Source organism: Brachypodium distachyon, chromosome 5 (assembly GCF_000005505.3).
Source record: "Brachypodium distachyon strain Bd21 chromosome 5, Brachypodium_distachyon_v3.0, whole genome shotgun sequence".
NCBI lineage: Eukaryota > Viridiplantae > Streptophyta > Magnoliopsida > Poales > Poaceae > Brachypodium > Brachypodium distachyon.
The window spans coordinates 15551780-15572959 of NC_016135.3; the positions used below are offsets into that span (position 1 = coordinate 15551780).

The 21180-nt window shown below is 48.3% G+C and overlaps 3 protein-coding genes across 8 annotated transcripts; 2 read left to right on the forward strand and 1 right to left on the reverse strand.

Moving 5' to 3' along the window:
- Positions 1 to 2997: 2997 nt before the first annotated feature.
- On the reverse strand, positions 2998 to 5656 carry LOC100840392 (myosin-2 heavy chain, non muscle). Of its 2 annotated transcripts, XM_010241669.3 has the most exons (3): positions 5056 to 5656; positions 4769 to 4898; positions 2998 to 4622 (listed from the first exon to the last, which is right to left on the reverse strand). In XM_010241669.3, the coding sequence occupies exons 1-3, from the start codon at positions 5073 to 5075 to the stop codon at positions 3120 to 3122; spliced, it is 1653 nt and encodes a 550-aa protein (XP_010239971.1). In that variant the 5' UTR covers positions 5076 to 5656; the 3' UTR covers positions 2998 to 3119. The 2 variants fall into 2 exon arrangements, with proteins under 2 accessions (XP_010239971.1, XP_003581297.1); XM_003581249.4 differs by having other exon boundaries at positions 4769 to 5656.
- A 1898-nt stretch (positions 5657 to 7554) lies between these two features.
- Positions 7555 to 14928, forward strand: LOC100837836. 5 transcript variants are annotated; one of them, XM_010241673.3, is made up of 17 exons: positions 7555 to 7757; positions 8653 to 8718; positions 8812 to 8905; positions 8978 to 9117; positions 9484 to 9585; positions 9666 to 9722; positions 9888 to 9988; positions 10078 to 10159; positions 10703 to 10795; positions 10886 to 10950; positions 11365 to 11377; positions 11465 to 11545; positions 12057 to 12165; positions 12290 to 12464; positions 13093 to 13357; positions 13451 to 13530; positions 14485 to 14928. In XM_010241673.3, exons 1-14 carry the CDS (start codon positions 7632 to 7634, stop codon positions 12409 to 12411), a joined length of 1251 nt encoding a protein of 416 aa, XP_010239975.1. In that variant the 5' UTR covers positions 7555 to 7631; the 3' UTR covers positions 12412 to 12464; positions 13093 to 13357; positions 13451 to 13530; positions 14485 to 14928. The 5 variants fall into 5 exon arrangements, with proteins under 5 accessions (XP_010239975.1, XP_010239972.1, XP_010239976.1 ...); XM_010241670.3 differs by lacking the exon at positions 13093 to 13357; XM_010241674.3 differs by lacking the exons at positions 13093 to 13357; positions 13451 to 13530.
- Positions 14929 to 17206: 2278 nt separating this feature from the next.
- Positions 17207 to 19254, forward strand: LOC100838140 (7-deoxyloganetin glucosyltransferase). The gene is made up of 2 exons (XM_003579823.4): positions 17207 to 18044; positions 18165 to 19254. Exons 1-2 carry the CDS (start codon positions 17324 to 17326, stop codon positions 19124 to 19126), a joined length of 1683 nt encoding a protein of 560 aa, XP_003579871.2. The 5' UTR covers positions 17207 to 17323; the 3' UTR covers positions 19127 to 19254.
- The last annotated feature ends 1926 nt before the right edge of the window (positions 19255 to 21180 follow it).

Genomic DNA, 21180 nt, shown 5'->3' on the forward strand with positions numbered 1-21180 from the left:
TAGTTTTGGCCACCACCATGATTCCCGTGGCCAGCCTGGGATGCTCTGCCGCAGGCTAAAACGGGTCAGGGAGGAGACTAAGAAGTGGCGCCGGTTCACTCGATCTCCTTCGCTTCTTGCTAACAACTGCCTTACGGTTATCTCCTTCCTGGACAAAATTGAAGAGGCTAGATGCCTCACCTCGGAAGAGCTCGTTCTTCGCTCCTCGGTCAAAGTCTCCCTCCATAAGCACAATGCCTTGAAAGCTTCGTATTGGAGGTAACGTGCCAAGATTAAAGACTGCTCCATGGGCGATGAATACACAAGGTATTTTCACACGTGTGCTTCGGTCCGTCTCCTTAAAAACCAAATCAAAATGCTGGATGTGGATGGCGCTCTTGTCTTCTCCCATGATGGAAAACAAATCTTACCAGTTTCTTCTCCTCCATCATTGGGATTCCAGGGCCATCCTCCTTCCTCTTCGACATTGACGAACTCCTTGCCTCTTCCAGCCTCACTCCCTCGCAAGCTCGTTCCCTTGTCGCCCCATTCTCGCCCCAGGAAATTAAAAACTGTCTGTTGTCCATGAAGGACAACTCAAGCCCAGGGCCTAACGGTTTCGGCCCTGCTTTCTATAAGAAATTATGGCCTCTTGTGAAAAATGATATTATGGGGTTTATGTACGGGTTCTTTGCTGGCTCTGTCGACCTACGCTGTATCAAAAAGGCTCTCATCGTGCTTCTCCCAAAGAAGCAAGATGTTGCCTCACCCAATCACTTTCGCCCGGTCTCTCTGCAGAACTGCTGTCTGAAAATTGCATCCAAATGTTTAGCCATTAGACTTCGGCCTTTCATTCCATCGCTGGTTCACCTTGATCAAACTGGGGTCATCCTCGGGAGGAATATCTCGAGAACTTCATTTACGCTGCCGACATTGTCCAAACCTGTTATAAAAGGAAGTTGCCTTCCATTGCTCTAAAACTAGACTTCCAGAAGGCCTTCGACTCGGTTTCTTGGGAGGCTCTTCAAAAAATTCTATGTGCCAAGGGGTTCCCCCCTAAATGGTGCTCGTGGATCGCTAACCTAAACTCTTCTGGCCAGTCCGCAGTCCTCCTCAATGGGACGCCTGGTCCTTCAATCCAGTGTAGGAGGGGTTTGCGACAGGGGGATCCACTTTCTCCTTTCCTTTTTATTCTCGTCGCCGACGTGCTTCAGCGCCTCCTTCTGGATGCCTCCGCCAACGGCCTAATCTCTCACCCCATAGACGATTCTTTGCCTTGCCCCGTGCTGCAATACGTTGACGACACTCTTATTATCCTCCGCGCCGACCATTCTCAACTCTTGCAGCTCAAAGAACTACTCTCGAACTCGAAATTTTTGGCGGCCACAGATCTCCAAATTAATTTTCATGAAAGTACTTTTGCGCCTATTCACGTTGACTTGCCGGAAGCCAGCTCCATGGCTAATATTTTTGGCTGCCCGATCTCTTCGTTCCCCCAAACCTACCTGGGTCTTCCCTTGTCTACGCATAAGCTTCGGCTTTCTGCCTTCCGTCCTATTATCGACAAAGTAGACCGCCGGCTAGCCGGCTGGAAAGGGAAGTTGCTATCCATTGGCGGTCGGTTTATTTTAGTTCGTGCTGTCCTTCGGGCCTTACCTTCCAACGCGATGGGGGCTGTCCTTCTTCCCGCGGGCACGGTGAAGGAGATTGACAAGCGCTGTCAGGCCTTCTTTTGGACGGGTAAGGACCATGCAAACGGGGGTAACTGTAAGGTGGCTTGGGATGAGGTTTGCACGCCGACTGTAAAAGGGGGCTTGGGCTTTCGTTGCCTTCGCACTCACAATTCTTGCCTTCTTCTCAAACACCTTGCCAAAGTTCACTCCCTCGGTGCTTCATCGTGGGAGCAGCGCTTTGCTTCCACCTATGGCTGGTCCGCTCATCGGGACCTTGGCGATTCCCATAGCATGGATTCTTATGTTTGGAAGGACCCGCTCACCACTCTTGACCTATTCCGCAGCCTAACCAAGGTCACCATCGGAAATGGCTGGTCAACTTCCTTTTTGCTCGATCTTTGGTTCGGAAATGACACCCTTGCCTCCCGCTTCCCTGCCTTATTCTCTCACTCACTACGTCCCAACATCTCGGCCTCGGCCATCCAAACTTTCGACAGCCTTACGACCTTTCGGCCCCGGCTTTCACATGCTGCGACAATTGAATTTTGGCGTCTTGCAAATTTTGTTGACTACTGTGGTTTTTAATTTATAGGTCCAGGACTCACGTTCGGGGAGGTTGGATGGTAAGCACGGGGTCTGCATACTCGGCTTCCTTTGCGACTCAACGGGATGATCCAGTCGCCCACGTCATCTGGGGAAGCTTTGCCACAAACCGTTGCCGCCTCTTCATGTGGCTGGCTTGCAAGAATCGGTTCTACACCAACGAACGCCGGTTCCGCCGGGGTCTCTCGGACTCAGACAAATATCCATTCTGCAACCAATCCGGAACGACGGCTCACATGCTTCTTCACTGCCGCTCTCTACGTCCAATCTGGTCGGCACTCCAATCGATCCACCCTGATGCTACAACTTCCCTAGACCTCGTCGCCCTCGCCACCGACCGGCAACCACCGGACAAGTTCCATTCTACTGTTCTCTTAATCGTTCTTTGGAATATTTGGAAAAGGATGAACGCCATGGTCTTCAACGCTACCCTCGAAGATCCCAACATTGTCATCCATCGATGCTCCGCAGATGCGGGGCTTTGGGCTCATAGATGCAGCTCACCTACGGCAAAATGTCTCATGAAAGACTGGGCCATCATGTTGTCTCACTTGGCGAGATGTTTGTAATCTAGTAATCTTCCTTGTACATAACGCTCCTGCCTTTCCCCCTCTTTGCTCTTTGTAAAGTTCCGCAGGCTGTAGTTCGGGTCAAAAATAATGTCAGCATTGTAAACGTGAAATCGGTTGAACTTTCGACCAAGAAAAAGGTCATCACAGCATTTTTGTATAAACGCTTAAAATTTCAGCGCAACAAGAAACAGTTGGATGCAAAGAATATTCCGTTCAAATTTGTCTTCTATTCAGATGAACAAAACAAAACAAAACAAAACAAAACAGCCTGAAGGATTACATGGGCGAGAATTCAAGTGTGTACTGGCGCTAAATTCGCCTTGTAGAAGCTTTTCCTCCTGAACAGATCCCCGAACTTGCGAAGTATGGGCCTCTTCTTCTTGCCGTTCATGGAGTGCTCCACATAGTGGCTCTCATCAATGTGGTCGAACTCATCGTCGTAATCGTCGTCCATGGCCGCATCCGTTGCGGACTTGAGGTCTGCGATGTTGCTGAGCGACGCGAACATCCGGTCCTTCTGGTTCAGGTTCCCCATCCTCGCCGACTGCGAGAATCCCACTCCCCTGAACTTGCCGGGCTCGCCGATCGAGTAGCTCCGGCTGCTCGGCGTCCGGGGCTTCTCCGCCGTCGCCCAACGATGCGACGCTGATTCCGGCGTCCCTTTCGCGCTGGACACGAGACGGCCGCTCGGCAGGTGATGCTGGTCGACCAGGCCGTACTCGGGCACGACGGCGGGCGCGGTCTTGGCTGACATGGGAGTGCTGCACGCCGTGGTGGTCGTGGCGGCGAGCAGGCTGTTGAGCTCCTTGAGGCTGCTCTGCGCGGCGGCCTCGCTGACCTTGACGCACTCGTGCTCCTGCCGCAGGCCCTGCAGCGCGGCGTCCTTCTCGGCGACGGCGTCGTTGAGCCGCGCGTTCTCGGCCCTGGCGAGCTCCAGCGACTCCTTGACGACGTTGGCCTCGGCCACGGCCTGCTTCAGGATGTCGCGGAGGCGGGCGTTCTCGTCGCGGATCACGCGCTGCGACTCCACCAGCTTCGTGTTCTCCTGCCGCGCCAGGTTCACCTCCTCCTCCGACGCGCGCACGCACTCGAGGAACACGCGCTCCTTGTCGCCCCACGCGGCCGCGGACTCCTCGGCCTCAAGCACGCACCGGTGCTGCTCGCGGAGCCTCGTCTCGGCGGCGGCCAGGGCGCCGCGGAGCCGGTCGGCCTCGGCATTGGCGGCCTCCAGCTCGGCCTGCGCCCCGGAGAGCCACAGCTTGACCTGCTTCGCCTCCATGGTCACGTCGGAGAGCGCAACGGACAGGTCGTCCAGCGCCTTACGGCTCTTTTCCTCCCCCTGCATCGCAGTCCGGAGCTCGCCGCGCAGGGCCCTGATCTCCTCGTCCGCGCCGCCGAACACGAGGTCCTTGACGCTCCTCTGCTGATCCAGGACGCCGCCGCGGTTGTACGCCGCCTCGAGGCTCCGGTTGCTCTGCTGCAGCGCCGCCATCTCCAGCTTGGCCTCCTCCAGGCTGATCTTGGTCTGCTCCAGCTGCTTCGTCTGGTATATCAGCGACTCCAGCATCTTGCGCTCCGACTCCTTGGCCTTGTCCACCTCCCGCTCCAAAACCCGCAGCTTTTCCGCGTCGCCGGCGTCCGTCTTCTTCTTCTCCCCGTCATCTCTCCTGAGCTCGTCGAGCTCCTGCAGCGCACGGGCCTTCTCTTCCCGCTCCTTCCTCAGCTCCTCCTCCAGCTGCGCCACCCGCTGCTGCATCGCGCCTCCGCTGACGACGCCAGTGACGCTGCGACGCTTCTGCCGGACAGCAAACCCAGAATCACCGTTAGAGATAATCACAAACCGTCCATCAGGCGATCGATCACCGACCGATTTGAGCCATCGGCTTTGAAGGTAACGTAACAAAAATACAGTAATGAATCCGCGACAGGCGCCAGTACTACCTCCGGAGACGGCGACGCCTTGGAACTGCCGGCGGTGGACCGGCTGCGTTGGAACCGAGGGGACGGCTTGGATTCTCTGGAGGCGGAAGAAACCGACGTCGCCCTGAGCCCCGCCTCGAAGGACCCGGATCTGCAAGGCGAATCCCAGCTCATCGAATCGAAACGACTAAATAGTCAAACAATAAAAGAAGGGAGGAAAGAGCCGCAAAAGAAGGATCTTAATAGGCGAGGAGGGGGATGGAGGGGAGGGGGTGGCGCGGCGCGTGCTCGGCCACTCCAGTCCTCACCTCGGCATGGAGGAGAGCATCTCGAGCACGCGGGCGGCGCGTGGTCCGAGGACGCGGGCCAGAAAAAGGAAAATTGCCCCCCCCCCCCCCCCCCCCCCGCGCGCTCTGCCGGCGACAGGCGTGGCAGGGAAACCGATCGAATTAGAAGAAGAAGAAGGCCCGGTTCGACATGCGCGCAATTAAATACTCAGTGGCCGAGCGAGCGAGGGGAGGAAGGGGAACGAGTGAGATGAGGTCATGGATTAACAACGGAAAGATCCATGGATTTGATTCGAAGGCGCGAGCTTGGAATTGTTTATGGCGCGCGCGCAGGCGAGGCCGCAAATGGCGGGTCGTGGGGGCGTGCGTGGGCGCGCGCGGGAGAGGAGGAAGGGGTGTTCGCGCTCGGTGCCGAGGCGGCAGCCGGGGGACGCGAGTGGGGTCAACTCAAACTGACGGAGGTTTTTCTCATGCTTCTTCTGGGCTCGATTGGTGGGAGCTTTTGGCTGATTTTGATCAGATTGGAGTCATTGGACCGGGGACGGTCTCACGGTCTTCGTTGTGCGGCAGTGGTGCAGCCGGAAGCCCGGAACCGTGTGTATGTCCGGGTGCGTGTCGACCGGCGCGTGGAAATGGGGGCGCTTTGTTCGATTGTTGTCCTGGACTCCTGACTCCAAGGCTCTTCTGCCGCGAATTGGATTTGGTGGGGCTGTTGGTGCAGGAGGGGTCGCGGGGAAATTCAGCCGAAGCGGCTCTTGTCTGACGTGGTGGAAGCAGGACCGGGTCCTCCTGGGCTTGGCTTTATCGTGGCGACGAACGGTCCAACGTGCTTATAACAGTCTCTCTGCTAATCATGCACGCTGACGCTGATCGCTTTATTAGTACTCCGCGGACTCCTCGGCCTCAAGTACATGAACGGCTGTTTGAACAGCGTTGGAAAAGCTGTCCCTCCGTTCTGAGGAGAGTTTCAAAAGCCTACTGATGGTGTGATGGGACAGATAACTGTAGACTAGATTGTGGAGTACTGTGACTCTCTGAGGAGCTGAAGATCGTGTAGTCGGTTGAAACCGTGGACTTCGAGGTGATCACGGGGGACCGGGACAACTGACAACGTGAAGCTCGGTGCACCGAAGACTAATCGTGACGCCTTTCTAGGTGTGGAAGGAAGGATCGAGGAGGATTAGCGCCAGCACGGCGTCAACAATGATGAATACCGTGTGCCCAGTTCTGGGGAGAAACAAACATCTTGATGCTGCTGCCCTCGTCAAGTAAGTGCTGTAGGAAACTAGGAGTATTACTACTTGAGTGCAAAGAATCAGGGCATAGCCAAATCGGCATGTCATAATGTCTGCGATATCATTAGCGCATAATTAACCACGTACCTTAACGTACGGCGTTTCTTTACGTCTTTCCATCCCGACGCTCAGCGCAGTGAAAACCATTGACAAACATGTGGCGGAGCGGGAGGTACTTAACTTGACGCGTGCCAGAGTCGGTTATGTTTGATGCGGGAGTTGACCAGCGATAGAAAATAGGAGCACCCCATGTGATTTTGTTATCTGTTATCACCAGTACAGGCTCAAAATTAGGGATTAAACGTCACAAGTGTATATATGATCAAGCATCTCCCCTTCCCGAAAAAGAAGAAGATAAATTTCTAAAAAAAAAAGAAGAAGAGAAAAAAAGAAAGATCAAACATCTCCCCAAATCGTCCGATCTCACGTACGTGGTGACTCGGTGAGCCAAAGGGACGGTCACTCTACATAGCCAGCCACGCGCTCACGCTGCCTTCCAATCATAATTTCCTTCCGTTCCACTTTTGTTGGCATGCCATGATGGGCGCTGGCAACATCTGATGAGGTGAACCATGTTGGAAGCTGAAACCCCGGCATCGTCAGCTCGTCACAGTGTCCCGTCAGTTGATCCATTCCGAGCTCTGAACGCAACTCAGCGTGTACGTACTCCGTACTCCGCAACACGCAGGGAGGAGAGGGTTAATACCAATCATTCATAGACACGGCATTTGAGTCGGGCAGCTTCCGGTCTCAACTCTCAACGCGCATGGCGTGCGTGCTCCATCAGGTGTTGGACTTCCTCTCCCCTGCAACCGGCCGGACGTCAGGCACTTGAAAGGTTCTTCCCATGCCGATTGTGTGTGTGCGCATGCGCCGTTCGATTTCACCACTACTGCTACAGATATTTGCATCGAATGTAATACTCACCCCGTTTCATAATTCTTGTCAAAATATTACATGTATCTAAGAGTTTTTTAGTAATAGATAAATTTATTTTTTGTCAAATTTGAGACAAAAATTATGAAACGGAGAAAGTAGTCATTTTTGCAGAAGAAATATTCAAACGCCTTCAGTTTTTTCAGGGATGCGGAGTTCCACAAGTTTTTATTTCTGTACGGACTGTCGAGAACTCTTTCCTTGAAGCCCGGCCCAGGCCCAAGACCACCTGAAAGCAAAAGCTGCTTCCGTTAAGAGTTAAGGCCCACCTTGACTTCTTTCTTCTGTTTCTGTCAATTCACTCGCACAAGCCTGAGTGCTGAGTCGTACCTGAATCAACCGAGGGCGAGGGAGGGGGAAGAAGCAATGGAGGCGCTGCTGGAGCTGGAGAAGGTGCAGAGGGTGCTTTCCTTCATGGGCTCCCGTGGCCTCTCGGACTCCGCCGGCGGAGGCGACGGGGACCGCTTCCTCGCCCACTTCCTCCTCTTCCTGGTATGGTTTCACCACTTCACCCCTTCCCTTCCGCCGTCTGTATCTCCACGAACTCAATCACCTCGGATGCCCCAGTTATGTATGTGCGTGCTTGTTGCGCAATTTAGGGAGAACCGTAGCAGTTGCGCCCCGCGCGCACGCTCGTATACGGTTCCGGTAACTTCGTAGAGAATTTTGATCATCCCCAGATTTTATGGGCGTAATGTTGCTCGTCTGCATCTACGTCGTTGTTCGTCTTGTTTCAGTCATATAAGAGAAGCGGCTATGAAATTTCCAATGCTTGCTAAAATGATTTTACGAGGTCAACTGTGAGTCAGCGTAGCCTGGTGCTCATGTAAGGAACCGGGGGGGTTGAGATATACTCTCGATCAATCAGATGAAGTGGTACATGTTGATGTATATGCTTACATGTGCTTGTGGGGTCGCAAGCAACAGCTATGCTCATGTGTTGAATTTGGAGCTTCAACAGCTACAGTTAGGAGAAACATGATACTTTGACACTACTAGAACACCAACAATGGGAAATTTTTGATTCCCTTGTCGAATGGTTTAAGCTTGTACAATGATCTACTTTTAGTGAATTTACTTTCAACAGTATTTCATTGAACACCTCAAACTGGTTTCTCGATCGCAAAAAAGTTCAAACTAGATTCTCTTTGCTAGATAAACAATAGTTGCCCTTTTAGGTTTCATTCTTTTTATCACCAGGATATCTTCCCACTTAGTTTGCATACCTTACCTTTTTCCCATTCCTTTGTTGAATTCAGTATCTCTTGCTGGCATTTGAAGTTTTCATTTGATTGTTGAATTAGCAGACTAAATGCATTTACAACCTCTATTTGTCAAATATGATTCAGTGTTCAGAATTTGCTTCATCTTGTTTTTCTGTGGGTAGGTGCAACCATTTGATTCACTTAGCATGGAGAAGAAGGTTGCAATGGTCTCTGAGCTGTTGAAAGAGGTAATCTTAGTGACCCGTTGCCACATGCTCATTTACTTTCCTTACTTTCAATTGTTTGCAACATCTGGATTGTAACCGTGACTTGTTTTTAAGGTTAACTCTGATACTCTTAAAGAAGTGCAGCATCTAACCAGTCTGGAAGGTATTGATAGTGAAGACGAAGTAAGGATAATCACTCCTTTACCTTGTAAGTCAGACCAGCAAATTCTTGTTAACTGTCACTGATACTCTGTAGAGATTAACGCCCTTTCTAATGCAGCTGACCAAGATATATCTTCTGGAGATTTACTGCGGCAAACTAAGAATTTCAAGACGCATACTGAGAAATTAACCATTCAGGACGTGCCTATGATTGGATTTGATGCAATGATGAGAGCCAATTCCACACTTGAAGATTTCGTGCGTACTCTTTGATACCTTTGGTGACCTTGTTTGGCACTCAGATTTTCCAACACAATTTGCTAATTCCGTCCTGTTGTCTTTTATGAAAGTCATTGTGATTTTTCTCGTGGAAAATGATGGATCTCACTTAGGGACATTAAATCCATGTCAAAATAAGAGAAATTGACATGGGGCATATTACGCTCTCTTTTTTAGTTACATTGTTTAAGACATTTCATTTAAAAATTGGGTGAATGTGATGTCTGCCATTTTGATTGTTATCATGCAAGCATGTTTTCATACTTCTGTTTTGTTATGAATATGTCCTTTGAAATATTACATGTGATGATGCTATTCTTAACTTATTTTTTCTTCAAATGACAGTGCAGATCTTACTTTATATTTCATGGTTTGGACGTTAACAAGCCACAGGCTGTTTTCAAGTTTCTTCCCTTTCTTTCTTTCACAGAGAGCTACATATACCAGGTTTCTTTCTGAAACGTGCTTCACAGTTTCTTATTAGGTTTTTATTTTTGACTGAACAAACTCAATGTTTATTGTTGCAGTTAGATGCTTCAAATGAAGACAGTTTGCATTTCGTGCCAGGCGAGAATTCTTCAACAGTAAGATTTGGATTTTGTATTTGGTTATCTTTTGGAATATGATATGGAACATAATCTGTGTCAAATCTGGTCAACTTAAGTCTTGGATAATTGTGTGTACATTGACAGCCTCGTTTAGTTATTTGCTGTTTTGTGTGTTTATCCTTGGTTCTAATACCAATGCAGGTATTAGAAATGAAAAAGGAAGTTTCCAGTGAAATATCCTTATCTGACAAGCTTGATTCCCTTGATAACCTTCTTCAGTGCCAGGGGTTAATGACAGATCAGTTAGGAACTTTCTCTTCTATGCACTTGTAAGCATGCACATTATTTACCATATCCATTGAATTAGCTCTATATTTTCTCCTGTTTTTAGATTGCGAAATGAACTCAAATCTGGTATCCAGTATTGGTCTCTTGAGAGGAAACTTTGTCAAGCATTATTGAGAAATGATAAGGTAAGTAGAACTATTTCTTAGAAAATCTGTTATATTCACTTAGATTTTTTTATCCACGTAAGTTACTAAAGTGTACTTCTGAAACTTGAAAGAGCAGAGAGAGGCCAGATACTAGTAATATACTCTCTCAGTTTCTTAATGTTTATACATTTGGGGTTGTCCTAAGTCAAACTATTTCAACTTTGACCAGGTTTGTAGAAAAATACCAAGATATCCAACACTAAACAAATGCAATATGAAAATATATTTGATAGTAGTCCTAATGATACTAGTTTGGTGTTGAATAAGTTGGTGTTTTTTTCTACAAACCCGATCAAAATTGACAAAGTTTGACTTATGACAGACAGACCCAAATGTACAGATATTTCGAAATGGAGGGAGTAGTCTCTATTGGGAATATACAGAGCTTGGGAGCTTGCACACAAAAAAAATATGAAGTAAACTAATGCCAATATTTTTTATTGTTTGAAATGGTACATTTTTGCATTCGATAACCTTTCTCCCCTTATTGTCAAACTTGAGTGCTCAAAATTTTCTGTATAGATATCAATTGAAGATGTGATGAAAGCAATCCATCTCAAATCATTTGATTATCGGGTTCTTAATCTCATGATGTATCGGCTTACTGGCCAGCAGGTATATACTGTTTTGTCTCTGTTTCCTATCAAATGCTAACTCTTACTTGTCTTGTTAATACCTGGATCTGTTTTCTTCGGTTATTTCTAGGTCAATGAATTGCATATGGAGTTCTTGTCTGTCTCAGAATTTTTAGTTGAGATATCTGATGACCTGTGAGTATGCTCTAAATCTTACTCTTCCATGCACAACTTGAATGGTGCAGTCTCTAGTTTCTACATAGAATGGTGCAGAGTACCTATCCTCAATAAACCTTGCACATCTGATTTCTTGATTAAATCCTTTAGTGAGATGTAAGTAGACCTTAACCAGAAACGTGCAAAACCTGTAACTGTCCTTAAAACGATGTGTTATATATTTGACTCGAGAGCATAATTTTGTTTGTGTGAATGAAATTGTGACTTTGGTTACAATGTTGTGATGAAACCTAATCGGTAATGACCTAAGAAAACAGAAATCCAATTACTGTGAAATAGTGAGCCACCTTCTCAAAGAGAGAAGTTCTCTTTTCTGTACAACATCAATGAAAACAATTGTTGCGCTGATGACTTGTTTTAACTATTTTGCAGGTACGATTATGAGGTAAGTGTTGGTAATGGTACCCTCGCTTAAAATCATAGCGATTAATGCACGCTGAACTGTTAAACTAGTTTTTTTTCTATGTTGTAGGATGATGTGATTAACAATACTTTCAACATCCTCCGCATGTTTGCTGCGATATATGGATCTTTGGATGCACCAAAGATGTTGGTGAGTATCAAATTATTTGTGCCTTCATGGCATTGTTTCTTTACAACGTCACCGCTGTACTGCTAATGTTTCCAGTGCTATCCAGTCTCAGTCAATTTAGTTCCTGCTTATAATATTCTGATTTTCTTCAGTTCTAACTTCTAAGTACTGGTCTTGTTAATGGAAAAAAAATCAATCACGAAACATGCAGGATATTGTGATAGGTAATTGTCCATGACTTCATGGCCTCAATGCATGTGTTATCACTTTGGCAAACCCGGCAAAGTAGTTATGCATCGCATATTCATATGAAAAGTATCTGGTTGTATTAATTTGAATTTTAGAGATATTCACAGAACTATGTAAATTTTTAACTTAATTACTCCATAATATAGCTTCTGCTTACTTACGCAAATTGCTCCATTAAATATTCAAAAAAAATTAGGTACATTTTACTAGATATTACTGATTAATTCAAAATAAAATAGTTTGGGGTGGTAATTTGTTATATGAATGGTTGCTGTGGTTGTAGGCCAAGTGCATAGGTGAAGCTGAGGAAAAATATGAGAGCTTCTCGAAGAAATTGGATCCTAGCATCTCACGAAGTTACTGGAGACGATGCGAGGAAGCTACAAAGGAAGGTTGGTCTTATGTACAGTTTGAAGACATTTTAATACATAATTAGTTTCTTCATCTGATTTGATTTAATTTCTTATAAGGAATTTCTGAAGTGCTAAAGCAATCATTTTTGGCATGAGCTTATAGGTGGAAAAATATCAGGCCATGCATATGGCACATGGAATATCCCTCCTTTGATAAGAGATGAAGAATCATTCCGTCTTGATAGATTAAACAAAGATGATTCTATTGCTATGACAGTCAGTTGACAGATATCGTGTTCCAAGCATTTTTTGAATAGAAGGCGCAATGATCATTGCTAGTAAGTGCAGTCTCTATATGTGATTAGGTTCTTTCCATTCATATAGGGTTAATTGGAGAAATTATAGTCATCCTTTGTGAGCCAGGTTGTGTTGCCATCTCATGCAGTTCACTCAAGCAAATTTCACAATAATTTCCATATCTCTAGGACCAGCTTAATTTACATACACAATTCTCACTGTCTGAGCACATCATTTTGCTGCATGCGAGCCAGTGCAATCTTTTTTGTGCTTTGAATGAACTCAGGCTCAATCAAATAAAAATTGCTTGATTCTTGTGGCCCAAACTCCAGCAACTTAGTTTTGCTTGCTGCATATTAGCAAGTTGAGATTATATGGAAACATTATGCTTAACCAGTAACAGTTCGATGTTAGGTGTTAATTTCTTGAGCCTGCCAAATGTGACTGAATTTATGTTATTCCTTGCTAGTATACTCGTTACCAATCATGCATTTCTGGATCGCTTAAGCGCCACACAACAATCGGATTCTTCTGGTCTCTGTTTCTTTTGATAGTTTGCCTGCGCTTGTCTTAGATTAGCACTGGAATTCAACTTATAGATCTAGAACTAATAGGACATGTTCATTTGGCAAATGTTAACGCATCTGCACCTTCATTCATGCCATATAGGCCATTGCTGAGAACAGCAGTATTTGTTTCGGTGTGAGGTACTACCTCTTTGTTTCATCAATGCCAAGGAATGGACTGAAAAGCAATTGATAAGATCATTCCAGGCAAGATTTGCCTGGTAATTTAAGTTGGCACAGTTGAATCCTGATAATTACCAAAGCGAGTACTTCTTTTGACCTTTAATGTTAAGGAATGGACTGAAAAGTGAAAAGCAATCGATAAGAACATGCCAGCAAGATTTGCCTGGTAACTTAAGTTGGCACAGGTGAATCCTGTTAGTTACCAAAGCGAGTACTTCTTTTGACCTTTTCCACTTGGGAACTAATATTCGTTTTCACCAATTTTTCCCAAATGACAGTGTGAGGCTTATGTGATGTGTTAGTATCACGGATGTGTTGATGCAATTGTCTAAGTATATTTGGTGCAGATCGGGTACAGGTGCATTTAATACTTTATAGTTCCATAGAGTTATTGATTCATCATTAGTACTCCCTCCGTTCCATAATTCTTGTCGAAATATTACATGTATCTAGACGTTTTTTAGGAATAGATACATCCATTTTTAGGCAAAGTTGAGACAAGAATTATGGAACGGAGGGAGTATATGAGAAGATGTATAAGATCCGTGAGATGATGAATTATCTAATGCTCAGTGCATCATGTTGGAGTTTGAATTATGTATCATCAGTCTGTAATTTTAATCTAGCCTTGGCTGTTACGATAGCATAGCCATGGGTTGGTTTGAACTTCTGTAAACAGATAAGTTGTTAGGCTGTATATGAGTATATCACCCTGAATATTTCTTTTCCGGCAAAGTTGCCTGGCTTACATATACAATGACGTGGCCCTCCCTCGGGAGGGTGACAACGCTCCCATCAAAGTTTACACATCATACAATGGTTTTGTATTCTCATGCGATTTTCCTCTTGTTTTGGCTGCTTATAGCTAGTGTCTTCTACATCGTTATCAGCTTGGATAGTTGATAGCTGGAAATCCTAAAAGAAGTACCCTTTGGTTTGCATATAGTCACAATCACGTAATTAATGTCTTTTTCATCAGATCCCAAGTGATAACATATACTATAGTGTGGTCCTTCGATTCTTTTGGATTACAAGGAGCTCTGTCATAAACTGTTTGATCTTGATTGCGAAAATTGAGAACTCCAAGCCAATTGAGTGGGGCTTATATATCGGTAGAGATCGATGCAGATTTGGTGTCTGTTTCACCGAACCTTCCAGGATTTTTGTAGACTGCATATGCCCATGCTATATTATAAAACTAGCCATGCACGGTCTCGTGGTTTGTAGTTTTGTACTACTTATACCTGCGATCTGATTCTGATCTTTATTCATTATACCAATTGATTCCACATGGCGCCTCCATGTTCTGCAGGAAGCTCACATGGAACAAAGTTGACCAATCAGATCGGCATGACGGCCTGGACCATTCAGCTTGCTTCTTGGTTGGTGATTAATAAAAGGTACATCAATCCCAGAAGAGATGGCTAGATCTGCTCACCTCATTTGACCTGGATGGGCCTTGCCAAGATATCGACAAGGGACCCTGCAGTAATTTGGTTCGCTCAAAAAAAATGCAGTAATTTGGTATAACATGCCTCTATGCTACTAGTATTTTGCTATCGATCTCTGCTTCGCCGATCATCATCAGGTATCATCTTCTGAGTCTCCGTTTATCCCACTTGTTGATGGTGTATATGTTTTCCGTTTGTCTGATTGGAATCTCGATGCAAAACTAGCTGGGCATGTATCTGCCCAATGCAAACCTCGAAGGCAGGGGCTTGATTTTCTGGCAATGGCACCACATATTTTTCATTTAGCCAGCTCATACGTGCTTACCTGAAGCAGATTATATGAACAAGTGGTGCTCTAGGATAGTTTATATTATATGGTTTCAACTTGTCTACGATGGCAATATGCGGTTGCTCAGTTGCTCTCTTTGCAGCTAGTATTGCTCGGTGACCCATTATCATAGCAGTAAATGCCGAACCTAACTGGAAATATCTTTCCCTGTGCTGAAATGACGAGCGCCGATGCTCTTTCATTTTCGCTCTCATCGCTGTAGGCAACATCTGCGTCCTGGCGGCTTTAATTTTCGCTCTCGCTGTTGGCAACATGCGCGCCTTGCCTTGGTGTACGGACGTCCATCCAAGTGAATTATAATGCGATTGGCGTTACGTGTCTGTCTCCTACTCTTTACACAGCATGCCAATGGCATATATTTTCGTCTAAATATCAAAATACCTATATAACTTGGACTTTGTCATTGGAAAACCGTAACTCTTGTTTTTCTATATAAAAAGCTTTTTTCTTCGAAAAGTAGGTTGAAACCCCCGGCCTTTGCATCAAAATGATGCACATAGCCACATTTTGTTGATTTATTATCAAGCCTCACGGAATGAATACATCGGTGTAACAACCCAAAACCACTACTCTATGCATACAAGCCTGATGAAGGGGGTGGCCTATATAGGAGCCGTATGCCCCTACCGCAAACCACCGCACAACATCGAAATCTGGAGGCCGCATTGGGCACAACTAGTAGTGCAAATCCTGACACGCTCCAAAATCAGCCACTATCGTGTTCCACCAACCCATCTTCAGGTCAGGGATCAAAGCAATGCAATTTACCAAACCTGGCATCGACGAGCAGGACCAAACCCTTCTAGCCAGGACGTGTTCCAAACGATGCCCCAAGAGGGAGAACGACACTGAAAGTGTCGCCATCGCTTGATCTACGAGACCTAGATCTAAGGGTTTACACCAAAACATCTGGGCGTGGGAGACGGGAGAATCGCAATGACGACTCCTTCAACTAGGTAGCGACGCCTGCTGGTGCCGCCATCGTCAACCCTGACCGCATGGGGCCTCGCCTCCTATATCCGTCATGAGGACCGGGGAGCAGTAGGAGAACGTCGGGGAAGACGCGCCACCGGAGAGCGGGCCGCACAACCTGACGGATCCACCACCTCCTCACTTACCTGGTCGAAATCCAACCCACCGCGAGAGAGGGAGCCGTCTCCACGCTGCCAACCGCTAGATCCAAACAATCGTTGCCTCCCCAACCACTTGATGCTTCCTAGAGCTCTGCCGCCGCCGTTCTTGCCGGATGCAGATCGCCACAGCCGCCACCGCGTCCCAGGCATTCTGATGACGTATCCAAGGAAGAAAAATGGCCTCACCGTCGCCGTCGACCGCATTGGCTTTGCCCATCGGCTTCCTCCGGCTGCGGCGAGGGGGCAGGGTTGACAACTACAACTTTTGTGCTATTTTTTTCAAGAATGCACCCAGCGGGTACACCATCGATTAAAGGAGAAACGCCACACAACGCCGGAACAAAAATACAATGCCACTAGTGGCAAAAGCAAAGACAAAAAAAGAGCACTACTCTGCTATCTATCCAACCATTTGCCGTGGAAGCCACAAGAGAGACCCTCCCCCTAATGAGTCTCGCATGCTCCCATCGCCCTAGCTCTTCCCGGATGCTTTGAAGAATCCATGCCGCCGAAGGAGTCGTGCCGTTGAACACCACATCATTCCGATGACACCAAATGGTCCAAAGGACTAGGATGATCGCTGTCCGAAAGTCCTTGCGGGTCCGGCGAGGGAAGGGAAGGGAGGTCCACCAATCACGTAGTTTCGAATTCGCCACCAGAGGCCAATCCGCATGGCCCAAGAAGAAAGCAAGCTCGTCTACCTATCTCGCCACGACACAACCCAAAAGCAAATGAGAGATGGTCTCCATCTCCTCGCCTCGCAAGCTGGTCTGCCGTCCAACATTGATTCCTTGCAGCAAGCTAAGCAAAAAAGCGACACTTCTGTGGAGCCTGCAAGTCCCACACCTCTTAAATACTCTTAATTTTTTTTGAGAAACACAATACAAGAGCACACCGACTGAGCCGACAGATCTTGAGAGATCGATGAAATCATCGTTGACGCCTCGTTGTCGAGGGATACGTCATCTATCATTGAAAGAATAGCGCCCAATCTTGGAGTAATCCAGGCAAATGTGACACCCAGTTTAGGACTTGAACCTGGGTGGACTGATTCCACCACAAGGAACCAAGCCACCTGAGTTAGGCTCAGTTCACATCAAATACACCTAGAAAGAAAGTTTAATCCCAAAACAAATTTTGCTTATCCCAAGATGTAATGGAGAGTCGATGCAGTAGGTTCTCCCTAGACCAGCATCACAAGATTACTGGAATACTTTGATGCCCCGTTCGGTCACCCATGTCACATTTTTGCCCATCTTGATCAGGTATTCAGGCATATTTATACGCGGGCGCGGCCAGTTCCCGAACGAACTGCTAGCTAGCTCTATAAATACCACCTTCTGGTCGGTTCAACCATCGTCTCAACTCGGCAGTGAACAGAGCCATCACAAGTACACACTTGAGCAGCCACACATAACGGCTGAGATGGGTTCCGTGCAGGCCGATGCCGACAAGCCGCACGCCGTGTGCGTGCCTTTCCCGGCGCAGGGGCACGTCACGCCGATGCTGAAGCTGGCCAAGATCCTCCACTGCAGGGGCTTCCACGTCACCTTCGTCAACTCCGAGTTCAACCACCGCCGGCTCCTCCGTTCCCAGGGCGCCGGTGCGCTCGACGGCCTCGAGGGGTTCCGGTTCGCCACCATACCGGAAGGTCTGCCCCCGTCTGACGTGGACGCCACGCAGGACGTGCCTTCCCTCTGCCGCTCCACCAAGGACACCTGCCTCCCCCACTTCAGGAGCCTCCTCGCCGACCTCAACGCCTCCGCTGACTCACCGCCGGTCACGTGCGTCGTCGCCGACAACGTCATGAGCTTCACCCTTGACGCCGCCAGGGACATTGGCGTGCCGTGCGCGCTGTTCTGGACGGCCAGCGCCTGCGGCTACATGGGCTACCGCCATTACCGCACCCTCATCGACAAGGGCTTCTTCCCACTCAAAGGTGATTAACGGCGGCTCAACTTACAGCAATAAGCCAATAACTGCAGGCCCTCGATCGGTGCTACACTGCTACAGGAAGAAATTTTACTGATGTTGTCGTGCACTATGAACATATATGCAGACGCGGAGCAGCTGAGGAACGGGTACTTGGACACGCCGGTGGACTGGGCGACGGGGATGAGCAGCCACATGCGGCTCAATGACTTCCCGAGCTTCATCTTCTCGACGGACCCCGAGGAGTACATGGCCCACTTCGCCCTCCACGTGACGGAGAGGGCAGCGGAGGCCGACGCCCTCATCCTTAACACCATGGACGAGCTCGAGCCGGCAGCGCTCGAGGCGATGCGGGACATGCTCCCGCCGACCACGCCCATCCACGCCATCGGCCCACTGGCCTTCCTCGCCGAGGAGATCGTGCCCCAGGGCGGCCCGCTGGACGCGCTGGGCTCCAGCCTGTGGAAGGAGGATGCCTCCTTCTTCGACTGGCTCGACGGCAAGAAGCCCCGGTCCGTGGTGTACGTCAACTACGGCAGCATCACGGTGATGAGCAACGAGGAACTCCTGGAGTTCGCGTGGGGACTCTCCAGCAGCGGGCAGGACTTCCTGTGGGTCATCAGGCCGGACCTCATCAAGGGCGACGAGGCCGTGCTACCTCAGGAGTTCCTGGAGTCCATCGAGGGCCGCGGCGTAATGGCGACGTGGTGCCCGCAGGAGGCCGTGCTGCGGCACGAGGCAGTGGGCGTGTTCCTGACGCACTGCGGGTGGAACTCGACGACGGAGAGCCTCTGCGGCGGGGTGCCGATGCTGTGCTGGCCCTTCTTCGCGGAGCAGCAGACCAACAGCCGGTACGGCTGCGTGGAGTGGGGCGTGGCCATGGAGATCGGGCAGGACGTGCGGCGTGAGGCCGTGGAGGCCAAGATACGGGAGGCCATGGGAGGCGAGAAGGGGGAGGAGATCAGGCGCCGGGCCGTGGAGTGGAAGGAGACCGGCGTCCGCGCGACGCGGCCCGGCGGGCGGGCGGTCGCCAGCCTCGACAAGCTCGTCGCCAACGTGCTCCTCTCGGGTGCCAAGACACGCTGTTAAATTACTACACTTCCATGTTTACTGTTCCATGTTACTCATGCACCTCTGACGCATGCGGTGCACGTGATTGGGCTTGTATCGATTTGATTTGCCCACTAGCTGCTGATTGCTCCAATATTTTCTTGAAAGCACATGGTCGTCGGCTCGTGGCCTTACTGGCCTCGTGGCGGGCTGAAAACCTTGAATTGCCTCAAGATCCCGCTGACGTTGACGCGCGCGATGGATCATATTCAGATCGAGACTTTTACGTCCGAATGCCGCACGCCTCCCAGTCCCAGCGTGAGCCCGACTGCCCGTCCATCTCATTCTAATTCATTCGTTTCTTATCCATTTTCGCGCTCACCGCAGCCAAACTGACACCTAAGGTCACGTTCGCACTCAAGGAAACGCAGCGCCTGGTCCTTTTTTTTCCAAAAATGTTATCCCCAACGTTCAAATGCAAACGCCGATCACTGGTCGGTCCGAGAGAAAAAAATCACTAAACACACCTATCCTTGCACGTCATCATGGGAAAAATTCAGTTATTCTGGTAGATGCAGAGCAAAAGAATCAGCAACGGATTGGGATGGATAGTAATCAGAATCAGTTGATTGATAGGGAGCAGATAGGATACCCGAGGTGGATGATCATATTACGGCAGGCACTGATCCGTATCGCAGATTAAAAGGGAAAATTAAAATTGAAGTGTATAAAGACCGAGGCAAACACCCTGTCGAACACAATACAGTGAACAACCTAAAGATAAATGAAGACGGAGACCAGACAGATTGCAACAGAGATGGGAGGAGACCCAAAGAGAAGCAAGACCATGGGGAACGGGGAGAAAGGACAGGCTGATGGACATGATGCACCAAAGGAGGCAACCAGCACTGGGGCCGCCGGTGAACTGACGGGGCCAACTGTGACGTCCCGTCAGGAGTGATGGAGTGCATAACCTGGAACTGTAGGGGAATTAGGAACGCCCCTACAGTTCGTGATCTCGTAGTTTTATCACGGCGTTTCAAATCTGAGTTGGTTTTCCTTTTCAAAACTCGCCAAAATAAATGTAAGGTTCATCGTCTTAGAAACCGCCTTGGTCTTAGAGGTTTTGAAGGTGTGAGTGATGTTGGCCGTAGTGGTGGCCTTGCTCTTTTGTGGGATGAGAATATTCATGTGGAAATAAAAGATTCAACTGCTCGGTATATTGATGCTTACATCAAACTGTCTCCTGATGATCCTTTATGGCGTATAACTTGTGTGTATGGTGAACCTAGAACTGAAAACAGGGGCAGAGAATGTGGGACACGCTGAACCAACTGAAAAACAACTCTCCTCTGCCGTGGCTTGTACTTGGTGATTTTAATGAAGCTTGTTGGCAGTATGAACATTTGTCTTGCACTAAGAGGCCGGAAGGCCAGATGCAGGCCTTCAGAGATTGCTTGACGAACTGTGGCCTGAAGGATCTCGGTTTCAATGGTGCCCCTTTCACCTTTGACAATAGACAATTGGGCAGAAAGAATGTGCGAGTCCGACTGGACAGGGTGGTGGCCAATGAGGATTGGCGCGACATCTTTGATTCGCCCTCTGTACAACACTTGGCCTCGCCATGCTCTGATCACTGCCCAGTGCTTCTTACCATGGGATCTGAAACACTGAGGGAAAAAAGAAGCAACTGCAGACACTATGAAATTCATTGGGAAAGAGCACCTGAGCTCTCTGGGTTGATAAAAAACGCTTGGGACATTGCTGGTAGCAAAAATGACCTCGCGTCCATTACAAGCTGTCTGAAATCAGTCATGAACACCTTGCACCCGTGGGGACAGAAGAGGTTTGGCAATATTACTAAGAAAATTGAAGCTACAAGAAAGAAACTGGAAAATGCACAGGTGAACAAGGCAGATCCGAGAGTTATAAGAGAGTTAAATGATGAACTCAACGAACTTCTGTACAAGGAGGAGATGCTTTGGCTTCAGAGGTCGAGGATCAGCTGGATTAAAGAAGGGGACAGTAACACCCGCTACTTCCATCAGAAAGCTGTTTGGCGGGCAAAAAAGAACCGAATAAGGAAATTGAAG